This window comes from Protobothrops mucrosquamatus, unplaced genomic scaffold, assembly GCF_001527695.2.
Source record: "Protobothrops mucrosquamatus isolate PMUCROS unplaced genomic scaffold, P.Mucros_1.0 scaffold7, whole genome shotgun sequence".
Taxonomy (NCBI): Eukaryota; Metazoa; Chordata; class Lepidosauria; order Squamata; family Viperidae; genus Protobothrops; species Protobothrops mucrosquamatus.
The window spans coordinates 89,896-107,152 of NW_015386394.1; the positions used below are offsets into that span (position 1 = coordinate 89,896).

Consider the following 17,257-nt stretch of genomic DNA (forward strand, 5'->3'; position numbering starts at 1 on the left):
GGCGGAGAGCCAAGCGGCGTCACTTCCGGGGCCTCAGAAGCTGTGCGGAGGATCTGCGCACCTCAGAGCCGCTGGCTGTCCTCTCGCGCCCACCAACCTGAAGCCCTCCATCCTCATCCCGGCACCTCTTGCCCTCTCCCAGCTGCCCCTCCAGGACCTGCCTGCCCCTCCAGCCTCCTAAGTGCCATCGCAGTGGTGGGGTCACGGAAGCCCCTTTCCACGCCGCAAAACCCTTCCCCGATTCGTCACACACGAGAGGGGCGTGGCCGGAGCACCAGCTCCCGCTCAGAAGGCACCAATTCTCCCTTCCCGGGCCAGCTGGCTGGCCTCCGACGCACATGCGGGCATCGCCGCCGCCTCACCCTCTTCCCCGCCTCCTGGCCGCTTCTGAGACCCGGAGCCCGGCGAGCCGGGAAGGAGCTGCTCCTCCCTGCCAGCCCCAGGGCTGCGCCGGGTGCTGGAGGGCCGAGGCGGCCTCCAACGGCGAGGGAGGTGGGCCGGGTGGTTGGGGGAGGCTCCGGCGCGGAGGGTGGCCGGGCAACCAGGAGGCATGAGGACCAGCTCAGCTCAGCTCCCTCTCTCTATTTCTCTCTCCCTCTCAAAGATCCTTAAAATCCTTAAAAGTTATGCTTGGGTGGAAGATTTTTTTTTTTACAGATGGCGTGGGTGGGCCTGACATTCGCGGGCAGGCAGGGCCACGCCCGCCGAGCCGTCACCTCCCCACCGCCCTCCACGCCAGCCAGCTCCGTCGCCGGACCTCCCAGCTGACAAGCACAGGAGTTTGGGGCTGCGGCGGCCTCCCCTTTGCCCTCCGCACCAGCCAAAGCTTTGCCTGATGTTCCAGCTGACTGGCGCAGGTCCGGGGTCGTCAGCTGATGGCTGGAGCAGTTGCAAGGGCTTGCATGAAGCAGGCGGCTGGGAGGCCGCCGCAACGCCTACCTCCTGCGCCCGTCGGCTGACGACCCCCGGACCTGCGCCGGTCAGTTGGAACGTCAGGCAAAGCTTTGGCTGGTGCGGAGGGCGAAGGGGAGGCCGCCGCAGTGCCGAACTTCTGCGCTTGTCAGCTGGGAGGTCCGGCGACAGAGTCAGCTGTTGGAGGGCGATGGAGAGACGGCGACTCGGCGGGCGGGGTCCTGCCTGCCCACCCACCCCATTTGTAAAAGAAAAAGTCTTCCGCCCAAGCATAACGCCAGCAGTTCTGTGACACGGGGGCTTGAGGCACGGAGGAACGGGATGCGCAGCGGCACCATGGGAGGCAACAGGACAGGGGGAAGGGTTTACTTTGCATCCTGCCAGCCGACCTCTGGAAGCCTGCCTGAATGAAGACTTTTAGGGGGTGTGGAAAGGGAGACAGACTGAGGGCTGTATTAAGACCATAAATGGCTGCTTAAGGAGAGTGGAAGGGAGGCGAATTCGGGGTGGAGCAGAAAACACGGGGGGGAGGCATTAGGAAATAAGCACCAAGCTGCTGTAATTGATGTTAATATAACTGCATGTGATCAGACTGGCTAAATAACTTGATCCATTTAATTAGTGTTGCAAACAATCAAACAAACTTTATCTATCTATCTATCTAACATGTGAAAGCATCACTCAGAAGCTGTTTCATTAATCACCCATTTACTTTTAAAAACCTTCTTCATGTGAACAAGACATACATATACAAAAAGAGCCTTGCAATATTGCAATGCAAACAATATGATACATATACTTACTGTACATATGACATTGAGATGAAGAGTAAAAAACTCAATTTTGCATTGTGACATCATGATACAGCTTAATCCATTTCCTATCATAATTTCTATCAAATACCTATGATCACAGTAGTATTAACAATAGTAATTGCATATACTCTGTGAATACAAGGCTAAATTAGATATTTAATCATTAATATCACAATATAATGATCCATGTAAGATATTTTCTCTTAAGATATTATAAACATTTTATAATATTAGTAGTACGAAGCAATAGTAAATTATGAGCTTTATTCATCACAGGTGTTATTATTTAGATTTGTAATATCTGAAGAAAATTCAACTTAATGTAGATTCCATCCTATATAGTTAGAGTATCCTCCTACATTAACATGGAATGAACATGTACCTGATAAAGGACTTGGAAATTTTGGAACTAAGTAAAGATCTTCTTATAGAAGTAGGCCTGCTGGAGTTCAAAAACATATTTTTAATGTATACTATCAAATTTTTCCCTTTCACAATTTTATACCCTAAATGGAGAAGTTGGTTTGTATAGTATCAGTCTACCAATATTATTTCTTAGGGCCTCTTTGACTTCCTTATTTCTTAGACCGTATATAAATGGGTTTGCTAGTGGAGGCAGTACTAGGTGTAAAAAAGAAGAAAATTTTGGCACATCTGCTTTTTCTGTTTGTGGCAGCATGTAAACAATCATGAGAGATCCATAGAAAATAGAAACCACAACCAGATGAGAAGAACAGGTGGAAAAGGCTTTCTGCCTTCCAGTGACAGAGGGGATTTTTAAGACAGCATCTATAATATAAACATAGGATAAGAGTGTTAAGAGAAAAGGAGGAAGTGTGAAGATGGCAGCTACAACATAACTCATAATTTCCAATACCCAGGTTGCACTACAGGAAATGCTTAGAAGGGCAAAATATTCACAGAAATAATGGTTTATTTCATTAGATCTGCAAAACGTTAATTGCTGTAACATCAAAATGAGCAAAATTGAAAATACAGCAAATCCATTGATCCAAGATGAAGCTGTTAAATAAATACAAGTCTGAGAATTCATGGTTGTCAAATAATGCAGTGGTTTACAAATTGCTAGATATCTGTAGTAAGACATCACACACAGTAAACAGCATTCTGTAGCTACCAAAGAACTACAGAGGTACCACTGCATAAAACAGTTGCTGAAAGAAATGGTTCCATCACCAGTTAGGAGAGCTGAAAGCATCCTTGGGAATATATTGGAACTATAACAAATTTCAAGGAAAGAAAGGCTTCCTAAGAAGAAATACATTGGCACTTTAAGATGCTCATCAAAGATGACTAGCATAACAATGAGAAAGTTTCCAGTCATGGTTACAATGTAAATTACTAGAAAACTCAGAAAAAGAAATCTTCGAAATTCACAAAATTCATGAAATCCAAGCAGAATGAATTCATCTATCTTTGTCTGATTCCCCAGCATCATGGCAACTAGGAAAACCATGTCCTATTGAAAAAAGAAAAGAAACAAAATGCACAAACTCAACATATTGTCATAGTGATATTCAACCTATTATTTTCTTAGTGATATTTTGACCAACAAGTCAATGTGTTTAATGTCTTATCTGTCATCTGATTGACACACTTTATTTTTTTTTTCTATACTTGATGAAGAATCTATAATAATAGGATTGACAGAGATAGCTGGAAGATGTTATGTCTCTGTATTTCATTTGTTTATCCTCACAATATATTTATGTTTAAGTATAATGTATATTTTGCCTTTCCTGACAATTGTACTGTATTTATATGGGTTGACTAGTTGTCCATGATGCAAAACATGAAATTAATCAAAGCTCTCTCTTTGTCATATTATTTTAAAGGATAGAATGTAAATCTGTAAATTAATCTAATGTAAATAAAAATAGTTTAGTATCCTTTCAACTAGTACTTTTCTAAACCTAATTAAGTGCATAAATATTTATTTTTGTACTGTAATTTAAAAAGAAGCATACATATGTATCATAATGATACATTATTCTAACAACATAAAAAACTTTTTGAATGAAAATTCTTGTTAAACTCTGCTTAAAACATGTTTGCTTTCTCTGGAACTATCTCAGGTTGAATAATATTTACACATACAATCAGACATTCACATTTGAATAAACAAATAAATTAAACAGAAGAAAATATTTCTTTTTGACTCTATCAAAAAACATTAAAAACTACATGGGAGTCCTTTTTGGAATGCTTCTCATGCCCCCTTTGCATTTTCAAACTGACATATCTTTCACATGAATATTGTTTAATCTTCATCTTGTCTTCCAAGATGCCATTAGGGCACCTATGCAGCTATTTTTATTTAAATATTTATTTTGCCAAGTTAATCTGCTAATCTTAAAATGAAATTAATAAAACTATATTTGTGATTGTTGCTGAAATAACTGAACATAGCTAGCTATACCTCTGGAAACATATTCTACAGAACATTCTTGTTTGAAAGATCAGTTCTTTAATTATTTCCCCAAAACAAACAAAGTTTACATAGTGATAGTTACCATTCTGTTGCTGCTTGATATTCTCTGTTGAAGTATTTCATGGTGAAAAACTCCTTCCTCTTATTTTATTCAAAATAAATAACTATTTTAATATATAAAGATATGTACCAATCTGCTTTTTGTTTTCTTTAGTTTGTTTTTGTTTTAATTTCTTCTGGGCTTTTGGTTTTTATTTTTTGATGTAAAAGAATGTACTACCTATAAGAAATGTTGTTTATTTAGATATGATAAAATTTAACTTAAAAGGACAAAATAGTGATACTTGGATAGTATTACTATTACTATCCAAGTATGTTGTTTTTTTTATTAAGGAGAAGATAGATATGTAGCCAACAGATGTGTATTTTGAAAACAAACTAGTATGAACTGGATGGGGAGCAAAACATAGATTAATATGGAAAGCAAAATATTACATCATTGTGCATTTCTCAAAGCCCTTATGGGAAAACCCTCAAGCACTTTGCATATCTAAGGTTTCTGTTTCCTTGGAAAAATTAATTGGCATATTAGGTAAGAATGACCCAAAAAATAGCCTTTTTTGCTGCATACCCTATGAAGCCAACAGTTCATAAGTGTGATAAAGAGTGATAAAGAGACAAATGAATGATAAAATAAAACTGCAAAAAATATGGCTGTTTGCAGCCCATTCTGTTTATTGGCTAATTAATTATATCCAGAACTTCTTGTCTGCCAACTAAGGGAGAAAAAAGAAATAAACTCCCAATGATGTAATTAAAACACCTTTCATCAGCATTGTTAAAAGCAGAAATATAAATTGATGAACAATAGGCAATATGCCCCTAAAATGTCTTTAAAAGTTTAAGAGAGAACCATAGAAAAATTGAAATTTCTTCTTTTTGGGAGAGTGATAATCACACCATATGACCTGCCATTTAGAAAAGAAGAATTAATTTCCTTTCACATTTTTTTTAAATCCCTGAAATAGGGTGAAGTGTTGCCCCATTGTTTTATCCCAACACTTTTCAGATTGTTATAAATAACCAATATATTTTAAACTGCACTGTGATATCCTTCCAGGATTTTCCCCAAAAACTAAACATAAACATCATGAATTATGCTTTTTTTTCCCTTGTGATGGTGGGAATCTGATGTATTCTTTTTTTTTCTTGAAAGAGATATGGAAAGTTTGCATGTCTATGGAGGAATGTAATAGCAATAACAGCAAAAATATAATGAAACTGAAAACTTGACAGAGTTAATATTATCTAAAGGATTCACTCTCCCTGCTATTTTAGTCTCATTTAACAAAAATAGATGATTTGTTTCCTAATGCTTCCCTATTATTAGGTTGAATTTTAAATCATAAAATACTATGGGGAAAAAAGTTTTGCCCTTGAATGTTGCATCACATAGTTTGAATCTGCTTTTGAATTCAGAATTTCCAATCTGAAAAAAAGATAAAAGGCTGGTTCATGCAAGCCCACAAAGTGAAGCTTCTGGTTGAGGGGGAAAAAAAAGATGTACAGTATGTCCTAATTTGAGAAGCTTTCCAAAACTATCTAAATATAAAAGGGATTTTAACATGTTGTAGAACTCTCAAAACACAAAAGTGTTGTATATTAAATTACCAAGGATAATTTATATTAAGAAAAACTGCTTTCCAAATTCATTTATTATTCAAAACAGAAATTAAGTATATTAGAAAGAATACACATAAAACAAATGTAACCTCTTATGTAGATATACAGAAAAATATTATTAAGCCTTATTTAACAATAATCAGAAACAAAGACAAATTACAACTGTTGAGTTTCATTACACTACAGGGAGGTTCTCTTCATATCTGTGGTAATCATATTTAGCCATAGTGATTTTAAATTTTTACTGAGATATTACAGCATAGAGATGGATACTGTTAAACCCATTACTATGTAGAGCCTTCCAGGGCCCCATATGCAGTTCCCTTACACTTCAAGACTAGGCTATCCCAAACCAGACAGAGATTTTTTCCTAGTCATATTCTTTCTGTTGTTGATGCAGGAAGAATGTTCTTCCTGCATCAACTTAAGAAATTCAGACTGTCCCAGGAGCTGTTAATACAGTTCTGCACAGGAATGACTGAATCTGTCATTTGTACTTCTATAACTGTCTGGTTTGATACAGTAACTAAACAGGACAGTTACAGACTCCAATGGATAGTAAGGACAACAGAAAAAATAATTGCAACCAGCCTGCCTTCCGTAAAAGACCTGTCTATTGATTGGGTCAGAAGGAGGGCTGAGAAAATAACCATAGATCCCTCACATCCCAAAACAACAGGGACATTTTTCCTCTCATGCCATCATTCTGCTGAACACCTAATCTACACAATACAGTCTTATGTCTAAGTAGATTAATCCACTGTAGTAGTATTATTAACCTTCCAATCTTCTCTACTACACCCTCTTATTATTATGATTATCACTATTCTGTTGCTTTGCATGCACACTGAGAGCTTCTGCACCAGAAACAAATTCCTTGTGCATCTAATCACAATTGGCCAAATAAAATATTTTCTCTTCTCTTCTCTTCTCTTCTCTTCTCTTCTCTTCTCTTCTATTCTATTCTATTCTATTCTATTCTTTTCTCAAGCTTAAGCTTGAGAAAAAAGAAGTTTATGTGATATGTCCTTTTTATTATATCTTTATTATATTAATTAGCTTTGGAGACTTTACTCTACACTGCACAAGTTTTCTAATGTTATTTCTCAGTGCATCTTTGACTTCCTTATTCCTTAAGCTGTATATGAAAGGATTGGTGAGAGGGGGCAAAACTGTGTATAACAGAGAGGATATTTTTTCCATTTTTCTATTGACATCATTCTTTGGTAGCATATACACAATCATGAGTGAACCATAAAAAATGGAAACCACAACCAAGTGAGAGGAACAGGTAGAAAAAGCCTTCTGTCTTCCAGTAGTGGAAGAAATTTTCAATATAGCAGCTATGATATATATGTAAGAGATCAGAGTTAAGAGAAAGGGTGGAACTGTGAATAGGACAGCCACAATAAAACCCATGATTTCTATCAAGCTAGTATCAGTGCAAGAGAGATTAAGAACTGAGAAGTAGTCACAAAAATAGTGATCCATTTCATTTGAGCTACAAAACGTTAGTTGTAACATGAGATGAAATAATGTCACAATAGTTATAAATCCACTGACCCAAGATGCAGCAACTAATTGGATACAAGTTCGGGCTTTCATAATTGTTGCATAGTGCAGTGGTTTACAGATAGCTAGATATCGGTCATAAGACATTGCACACAGTAAGCAACATTCTGTAGCCTCTAAGGAACCAAAGAGATACCACTGTGTGAAACAGCTGCTTAATGAAATAATGTTGTTTCCAATAAGAAGAGCAAGAAGCAACCTTGGAAATATATTGGAGCTGTAGAAAACCTCCAAGAAGGAAAGGTTCCCCAGGAAGAAGTACATGGGTGTATGAAGGTGGCGATCAAAGATAACTAATGCCACAATGAGAGTGTTTCCAGTTACAGATACAGCATAAATTACTAGGAAAATCAGGAAAAGAAGTGACTGTGTTTTACTGTATTCCCCAAATCCCAGAAGGACAAATTCAGCAATTTTTGTTTGATTTCTGATCATCATGAAAATGAGAACTTCACATTCTGTTAAAAAAAATTAGAAAATTTATTATAGATAAGCTGTTTCTTTTTTTCGGACAGCTCTCAGATGTTTATACACATTAGTAAATTAAATACATTGGAACAAGATACAGAATCCTGTGAATGGAAAAGGGGAACTTGTCAAACAACCTTTCCTATTCCTGTGCAGAGAGTGGACATTTAATATTGGAATGATGTGTACCATCAATTATTTAATTATGTATTTGATTTCTGGAACAGAAAGTTAAAATTAAATATTATGGGGGTTACTATAATGTTATAATATTCACAATGCATGAAAGAGTTCACTCTTGAACAGATCATCAAATTTACCTTCAAAGTCATCCTGAAAAACAAAAGATATCTTGTCTAAGATAGCAAGTTATCAATTTATTGCTAAAAGAATGGTTCAGCTCCATGACTTTAGAAAGTGCTTTCCTAGGGTTGAGACAGACTGATCAGCAAAAGATTTTCCAGCTCATTAGTGTGTTAAAGCAGTACCGGAATTTGGATTCCTTGCTGATAGTTCAATACCTTAACACATATTTTTGTGAGATGGTAAAATGATGTTGAAATCCTTTTCTGAAAACAGTCTTGAATACTAACAAGAAATTAAGATTTTTTTTAAAAAAATGGTGAATTGTGGCTTTATAAATCTAAATTATTACTCATAAATAAATAAAAAGACTAACAAATACTTAATTGCTTACCAAAAATTAATCTTTTCTAATGTAAAAACTAGCTTTTACATTTATATTTGCTTAATTCACCATTTTTTTAAAAAAAATATCTTAATTTCTTGTTAGTATTCAAGACTGTTTTCAGAAAAGGACCGACACCATTTTATCCACCCCACAAAAACATATATCCATATACTGTACATATCTTTTATGTTTAAACTTGGTTGGTGCCTTGACAGCCATCTCCCTACCTTTTAACATTTAACATTTAACTTATTCTATTCTTCTTTCATGTACTTTTTATTAATACATCATATGTTATATGATTTTTAAGACATTTATGTATTTGTCTTATGTGTTTGCTCAGAGCCACTTTGTGAGCGAGATGGGAAATAAATAAATAAATGTCAAATTCTCTTACCTAGGGTTCACCTGCACTTGTACATTTAGGAACACCTTTTGAAAACCATACATTTAATCCCAAGATTAGCACATTTATATATATATTTAATAGTAATATGCTATTATACAAGTATGAATAGTTCTCTCAAGAGAATATCTCAAAATAGAATCCTCCCAGCATGAAGAGGCAGAAATAATAAATAATCACTGGAGAAATAATGCTTCATAAATGCACATATATTTCTTTAAACGTTGATTTGATATTCCTACTGTCCAGCAATAAAATAAGGATGATTTCTCCTTGTGGAGAATAGGAACTTTTGAGATATGAATGTGGTATTAAATCTTACAGGACAGATAGGCAGATTTTCTCTATGACTATTTGTCCCCAACTGATCCCTCTGATTTTCCAACTATGCATCCACTCAATACATTCACCTTGACATATTCTTGTCTTTTCTTGCATAATGTGGGGTCCTCTGAGCTTGCTTGTTTTCTTGCAGATGTTTCATTACCCCAAGTAGGTGACATCATCATTGCTAGTAAGGAGTGCTGTTTGCTGTCAGTTTATATTCTGGTCTCATGTCTTTCTGGGTGGGTGAGGGATACTTTGGTTGGGCTGTATACTAATGGCTCTTTGGCAGTTTCTTGCTTGGGATATTACTTACTTGAGTGTTGGTCTGAAGTTGATCTTGGAGTTAATCTATAATGTATCTAAAGTAGGATAACTTGAGCCTGGTCATTTGGGCCTCAAAGGAGAACTTTAGTTTGATTTGTTCAATGATGCGTTGGTTTATTTTATTGGCTGTCCATGGTATTCTCAGGAGTTTTCTTTGGCACCAAATTTCAAAAGAATCAATACTTTTTCTGTCCCAGTTCTTCAAAGTCCAGCTTTTGCCCAACTCATAAGCAGCACATCTTGCTTGCATTATCTCATGATTTCAAATTGAACTTGATCATAAATATCATATGATATCATAAATATCATCAACTACCTCTTCCTATTCACAAGTGTGATTAAAGTAAAATTTAGATAATCATATTGAAGGGCAGTCTAATTGATCTTATCTCATAATAGATGTCATTGCAGCCAAGTACTTTTTTTCTAGTTATAAGAGCTACAGTATGACTTCTTTGTTTTCCATTTTCCAAGTAATAAATATTGTGTTTTTCTGACTAAAAGTGACTGCTTAAGATGTCAGTCTGTAGTGTTTTCAGGAAATCTTTCAATATATTGAGCTTTCCTTTGTCTATGCTATTTTTATTCCATGTTCCTACTGTATTTTTGTCTTTGCAATTTGTCTTTTCCTCTACGGCAATATTAGGAACATAAAAGCTTTAATCTAGCTATATTGTAAACACCATTAATACTCTAAATATCTTTAGCAATTCCTCAGTAGCATGTTGAGTATCATGCAACCACTGGGTTACCCATCATCTAGCATTATATTTTTCAATCATTTATATGTTCCAGCCATGTAGCTTTTTTGTAAACTTATAGGAGTGATTTATCTTTGCCTTCTCCCACACAGTATGAATTGATGCCTTTGTCATTGCCACTAAAGATGTGATCTGTTTGCAGCATCTTTCTATATTGCTTCTGCCCAGTATAAGTGTCTACTTGCTTTAGCTTGGCATCTAGAATGACCTTTATGTCTTATGAGATCTTGTTGGGAATATACACTCCTGGCATTCTTTGCTCATCCCTCTAAAGAAAAAATCCTCCTCCCCCCCCCACAAGATATGATAGGGCAATACAAAAAGAGTTGGAAGGAAGAATTTACATCTTTCAAAAGGAAATGTTTACACAAGACTGCAACAATAAGTTTTATTCATATCTTAAATTTGTCAATATTCTGTCAATAAATCACTAAAATAAGCATCAATTATTCCATTACTGGGAACAACAATTTCCTTTCTGGGCTAATTAATTCATGCCAATGCTTTCCCATCAAGTTTTAAAGTTGCAATTTCCAGCAACTGTCAAGATTTTTCAGTATGTTTATTTCAGTTGTGCTTAATTTCAGCTCAAGGTCTATGTCATAATTTTAAATTACTTCCTTTCACCTCAACCTATAGAACTTAAAAATTAAAACCAGATATCACACAGATTAATAGAGGTAATGTAACACAGATTAATTTGTTTTTGCATCATTATCAAAGAAAAGTGCCTGTGATTTTGATAATGCTAATACACCCTTTCCTTTCCTTTCCTTTCTTCCTTTCCTTTCCTTTCCTTTCCTTTCCTTCTTTTCCTTTCCCTTTCCCTTTCTTTCCCCTCCCCTCCCCTCCTCTCTCCTCTCCTCTCCTTTCCACATATCCAATGTTAAGTTTCAAGATGTCTTTTTGTGGCTTGAGAATCTCTTGATTCCATATCTCAATTACCACCCAAAGCACTGAGCTTGAGAGACATATACTGGGAAAGATTTTGATGCTTCAACATTTGTTGACAATTTTCTCTTGAGATCTCCTATTATACATTTTTTTTTAAACTAGAACGTAGCTTCTGAATATCTAGGGATATCTCCCTAATTTGTCATATAAATCATGTTCCATGTGAGATGCCATCCATTAGTTATTTAATAATTTGTATACTAAGTTCAAAAGATGAAAGGCTGGACTTTCAATAAAGACACAATTTTCTCTTAACATTGAGGACTTGCAACATTCAGAGTTCTCAATCTATTTTTCATCATTGAAGTTACAATACATCAACACATAATGAAAGTGGAATATTCTTCTACAGAAACATTGCAAGTAGGAGTTATGCTTATGTACTAATTATTTCAATAAGATCGGAAAGAAAGAAAAAAAATCTTGCAAATCAATATCCTAATTCTAGCCCTTATCATTTTATCATTAATATATATGATTTGCATGCTCTTCATAGATGAAACACATTTAAGTAATTATCAAAATAACAAAGATAACTTACTTTTCCAACAAAATATTCCATATTAGTATTAATATTGTGGTATGTATTTATGGAAATGTGAATCATTAAATATCTGTAACTTATCTTTCTTTGTTTTGCCTTTCTTCTCCCCTTCCCTTTTTGTCTTCTGCTACCAGTTCTTGAATATTCTTAAAACTCTAGGATTCAAGCACTATTTTTTTATCTGGTAAATATACCATTTTTGAAATAACAAAAGAATGGAAGTTGACTGGATGCAGAATTGATGTTACTGTCATTTTCTCCCTTGCAGGGATTAAAAGGTCAGCCCATCTTTCCTGAATGTTAATGAATATCAATCAATGTTCTAATTGTTTTGCAAAGATGATTATCTGATTTGCTGGGAAATAGTTTGTATGGTCATTCTGTCTGTTTTACAATTATGCATAGTATTAAATTTTATTTGTTTGGTCATCTTGCAACAGGAGTAGCAAGGAATGGGAAGCTAGCAGTTCATTGTGTGCCAAATTCCATGAATGTAGCTATTAACAAAACTGAGGCTAATCCTGAAAGTTAAAAAAAAGTTTGAGAGAACAGAATTGCACTTATTAGAGATAATCAACATAATCAACATACTCATAATTGTTTTAAAAATCAATTGCAATTATGGTAAATCATGGAACTTTAAATGATTAAAATTTCAACTCTGATTGTACTTAAAATATGACTACAATGATAACTATCTCCCAAAGAGATACTTTTAATAGGAACTTCATGGCTCCAAATCAGCAATGTTTATATTGTGATTTGGAAAGATTTGCCAGCTAATTACAGCTCATCAAACTAGTAAACCATGGTCTATTTTCCCAGAGCAAAGGATAATTAAATTAATAATACAGGCTATGATATGAAATTTGGAGATATATTCTGTGTATGAGATACAATGAAAGATTTAGGCTATACCCATGTTTCCTTTCAGGGAATACCTGGGAGGTAGATGAGATCAGGAAGTCAACAAATATTTCAGAAAAAGAGAATTACAAGACACTTCTGAACTGCAATGAAATGATTTGTATGGCTATGTCTACCTTAGACACCAGAAACCAAATCTGACTCTGATATGTCTTTACCTTTTAATTATTCAAGATGAAAAAGTGCATTGACATTGGACATTGTTTCATACTATAACATCACATTTATCTTAATAGACTCATGGAAAAGAAAGTTAAGAATGGATGAGGAACAAAGAGAAAACCAAACTCATGTCACTCTATTTATTCTCCTGGGATTCCAAAATTTGGAACATCTGTGGATCCTTCCATTTCTGGCATTCCTCTTTACCTATATTTTCACAATGACAGGGAATCTTCTCATTTTTGTTCTTGTTGTGATTGACCAGCATCTTCACACACCCATGTACTTCTTCCTTTGTAACTTGGCATGCCTAGAGATCTGCTACAGCTCAACTCTTAGTCCCATACTGTTAACTACACTTTTAATGGATAGAAAGACAATTTCATTCAGCAACTGTTTCCTGCAATTATTTTTTTTTGGCTATTGTTTAGGGGCAGAATGTTATTTGCTATCTGTGATGTCTTATGACAGGTACCTAGCCATATGTAAACCACTGCATTATGCAATAGTTATGAATACTAGGAAATGTGTCCAGTTAGCAGCAATATCTTGGACAAATGGTTGCATAGGCATTTCTGTAATAATTACTGCAATGCTGCAGTTAAAATACTGTGGTCCTAATGAAATTGATCATTATTTTTGTGATTCTGTGCCACTTAAAGAACTTTCTTGCAGTGACACATATTTGGTGGAACATGTTAATTTAATCTTGCTATTTATTTACACTATGCCTCCATTTCTAATAACCTTGGCATCCTATGTATATATTATAACAGCCATCCTAAGAATTCCATCCACTACTGGAAGGAAAAAGGCCTTCTCTACCTGTTCTTCCCACCTCATTGTTGTTTCCATTTATTATGGTTCTTTAATAACTGTGTATCTTTTGCCACCATCCTCTTCAATGAACAAACTTTGTTCTCTTTTGTACACAATTCTTCCACCCTTGGTTAACCCCCTCATATATAGCCTGAGAAACAAAGATGTAAAGAAGGCTTTGAGAAGAGTAAAAAATAAAGTAGCAATTTTCAATTTAATCCAAAATATGTTGAGAAGCCTGGTTAATATTAAAAACAAATGAAAGAAATGTAGGAAGGAAATTGGGAAGAAGGAGAGAAACAGAGACACAAGTGAAGGGGATAGTCCTCTTTTTATGTGAATAAAAATGTTTTTAGAAAAAGACTTTTTCCACTTCTTTTGGGAGGGGGGAACAGAAAATTTTAAGATCATATGTCTATATCTACACATACATGCACATGCTTTAAATAAGCAAAACTTATTTTAGGGAGTAAAGTGCTCTTTCTGAGCGTTCCTCATCACAAAATGTGAATTAACCAAACCATCAATTTTCAGAAACTATTGTCAGAATTGGCTTTGATTATAGGATTGGAACTTTTGCTCACCTTTCTCTGATTTTGCCTTTGAGGGAAGAAATGGAATTTATATTATACCAAACTTTTAGTACAATCATATTATTAATAATTCTATTATTTAAGAATGATCTCCCAATGCAGATTGAGCAGGCTTTTTCTTTTTCTTCCTGAGCTTCAGACCTTTAGGATTGCCTGGAAACAAAGTTTAAAACAACCTGATTTCATTTTAATTGTGGATCCCGTAAAATGGACAGAAATCAAATCTGTGTGTAGGTGTGGCAAAAATGACTTGAGCTAGGAAGCCAGTAAAGAAGAAAACCTTCAATACAAAGCCAAGCAGCAAACAATTCAATGGAAGGCCCTGGATGGTGGAAAAAACACAAATATTGGAGCTGCAAGACCCATGAGAGATGGAGATAAAAAATAGGATGTCAAAAGAGCTGGACCAGAATCTGCAAAAAGAATAATTAAAACAAGCCAGATGGAGAGTTCCCAAAACCACAGGAAGATAGGAATGTGAATACTGAGGTGATTGGCCCATTTGCAAGTCTACAGAGAAATGAAAATGATTTTCAAATGCAAAAGAGCTGAGTTTGTCTATAAGATTTGGGAAAGCTGAAGATTTGGGAAAAACCAAAGATTCAAAGAAATAGAAAATAGAAAATAGGAAAATATATTGCTACAAACATAATGGTATCAACATAAACATAGAGATGGACCTGTATAGATTAAATTATAAAAGTAAAGATTTCCCTGTCCAGTTGTGTCTGACTCTAGGGTGCAGTGCTCATCTCTGTTTCTTGGATGAGGGAGCCAGCATTGTTTGTGATCATGTAGCCAGCATGACTATACTCCGAAGACACATGGAATGCTGTTACCTTCCCACCAAAGTGGTATCTATTTATCTATTCACATATACAGGCTTTCTAACTGCTAGGTGGGCAGGAGCTGGGGCAAGGAAGAGGAGCTCATCCCGTTGTTAGCACTTGGGTCTCAAACACAGGCTGACAGCTTTTTAGTTGACAAGCTTAGCGTCTTTAACCACTGAACCAACATGCTCCCTAAATTATAAAAAAATAATAATTGTAAATATATACTAATAGGAAGATTCTATGGTAGGATAGGTGGGAAGTACTTTAGCATGAAAATAGAAACTATAATAGAATTAGCATTAAGATGACAAGAAATAGAATTTAATTTTGCATAATAAAATGGCTTTTGTGGGAGAAAAAAACAAAGTCTGTCTCAGTGATCTATACCTAATTAAAATGAAACAAATACAACACTGTTGTATTCTTATTATTGATTGGTATATATATATATATATGTTTATAGCATTTAATTGTAAGCAATTTTGAGAATTAGATTTTGATTATACATGCATTACCCCTGAGTTAAGATTGGCTTCCACCTTCTGACCTTCCATAAGGGCTTGAAGACCTGACTGGCAGATGGCTTGAGCCCCAATGAGGAAGCAATCCCACAACTTCTGTGCATCCTTCCCTCCCATTTTTTTAATTCTAATTTTATCTTTGACTGTAATTCCATTTTTATTATTTTTAAAATAGTTATTTTTTATTATTTTAATGCTTTAAATGTTTTAAGCTGCTCAGTCACTTCAAAATGAGATGGACAGCAAATCAAATCAAATCAAATCAAATAAAGCCAAGATTGAACTAGTTGTTTACTTTGTGATTTGTTTATAACCTTTATCTTGTCCTTTTAAACAAAATTATAATATCTATGGATTTTTTTTAATTCGTTAGAAAGTAAATTGGCATTATAATGCTGATGATAATTTATGTTTGAGCATCATACTTTGATTTTGGTTTTGATGCATTTGATTGATATCTTTGGACAAATTGTCAAAATTGATCTCTCAAGTTAAAATGGTGTATGTGTGTGTGTGTGTGTGTGTGTGTGTATATATATATATATATATATATATATATATATATATATATATATATTCACATGTGTATAGAATAGTTTAGTTTTCATATACTTTTACTTCAAATAATAAATAATTGTACTGAGTAGTGAAGTAAATAAGTTTTATTGTTGTCATATTGATCATTACAATATTGTATTGCATAAAATTAAAATTAAAATGTGTTTGATGCAAATAGACCAGAACAAAATAAATGAGATGTTTATTTCAATATATTTATCAGTATTCAACTAGGAAGAATAACTTATGTATATGTGTTTTTGTCTTTTGCTTTTTTTAATGCACTTTTTTTTTCTTTTCTAATGTTTTGTCTATCTTTGCTTAGTTTTTGTAAAATTTCTTTTACTTTTTATTTTTCTTTTTGGAGTTTGTATTTTTACCTTAATTTTCCAAATAAAATTTATTCAAGAATTTCATCAGACATTGATTTGATATTGTCTAGAAATAAAATAAGGGTGACTTCCTCTGTGGAGAATCAGAATTTTAACCATTCTAAAAATATTATTTGCATTGAATTATGCAAATTTTATTAATATTTTGCAGAATGGGAAATGTCTATGAACAGGATTTGCTTAGAATACAAGAAAACAGTCATAGCAATATGGATAAATATGATAACATGATTGAAAGCAAAGTAGATCGAGGAATCGAAGGGGAAAATTTTATTTCAGTTTTATATAAAGAAATAAAAATTGTTCTCCAATCCATTTATGTTTAATGGTTAATCAAACGGATCTAAATCAATTTGCATATCTTTATTCATAGATCTGTTTTCTTCAATTTCATAATAACCTGCAGGCATTTTCTGAAGTTCATGATGAAATAGAATGCTATTAAGCAATTAATCATATAATACAACACCAATGTTTACAGCTATTGCAATAGAAAGCTGATTTTGTTGTGTTCTTTGTATTCCCCCCCCTTAATCCCCTATG

General features: G+C 34.8%; 2 protein-coding genes across 2 annotated transcripts; one reads left to right on the forward strand and one right to left on the reverse strand.

The window, feature by feature from the left end:
* Window positions 1-6,897: 6,897 nt before the first annotated feature.
* LOC107282311 (olfactory receptor 2AP1-like) lies at window positions 6,898-7,869 on the reverse strand. Its single transcript, XM_015810082.1, has one exon. The coding sequence runs from the start codon at window positions 7,867-7,869 to the stop codon at window positions 6,898-6,900; it is 972 nt and encodes a 323-aa protein (XP_015665568.1).
* A 5,226-nt stretch (window positions 7,870-13,095) lies between these two features.
* Window positions 13,096-14,079, forward strand: LOC107282312 (olfactory receptor 6C3-like). Its single transcript, XM_015810083.1, has one exon. The coding sequence runs from the start codon at window positions 13,096-13,098 to the stop codon at window positions 14,077-14,079; it is 984 nt and encodes a 327-aa protein (XP_015665569.1).
* The last annotated feature ends 3,178 nt before the right edge of the window (window positions 14,080-17,257 follow it).

Bases quoted from the DNA above. Each gene is read 5' to 3' on its own strand.
- LOC107282311 (XM_015810082.1), bottom strand. From the start codon at position 7,869: ATGATCAGAAATCAAACAAAAATTGCTGAATTTGTCCTTCTGGGATTT.
- LOC107282312 (XM_015810083.1), top strand. From the start codon at position 13,096: ATGGATGAGGAACAAAGAGAAAACCAAACTCATGTCACTCTATTTATT.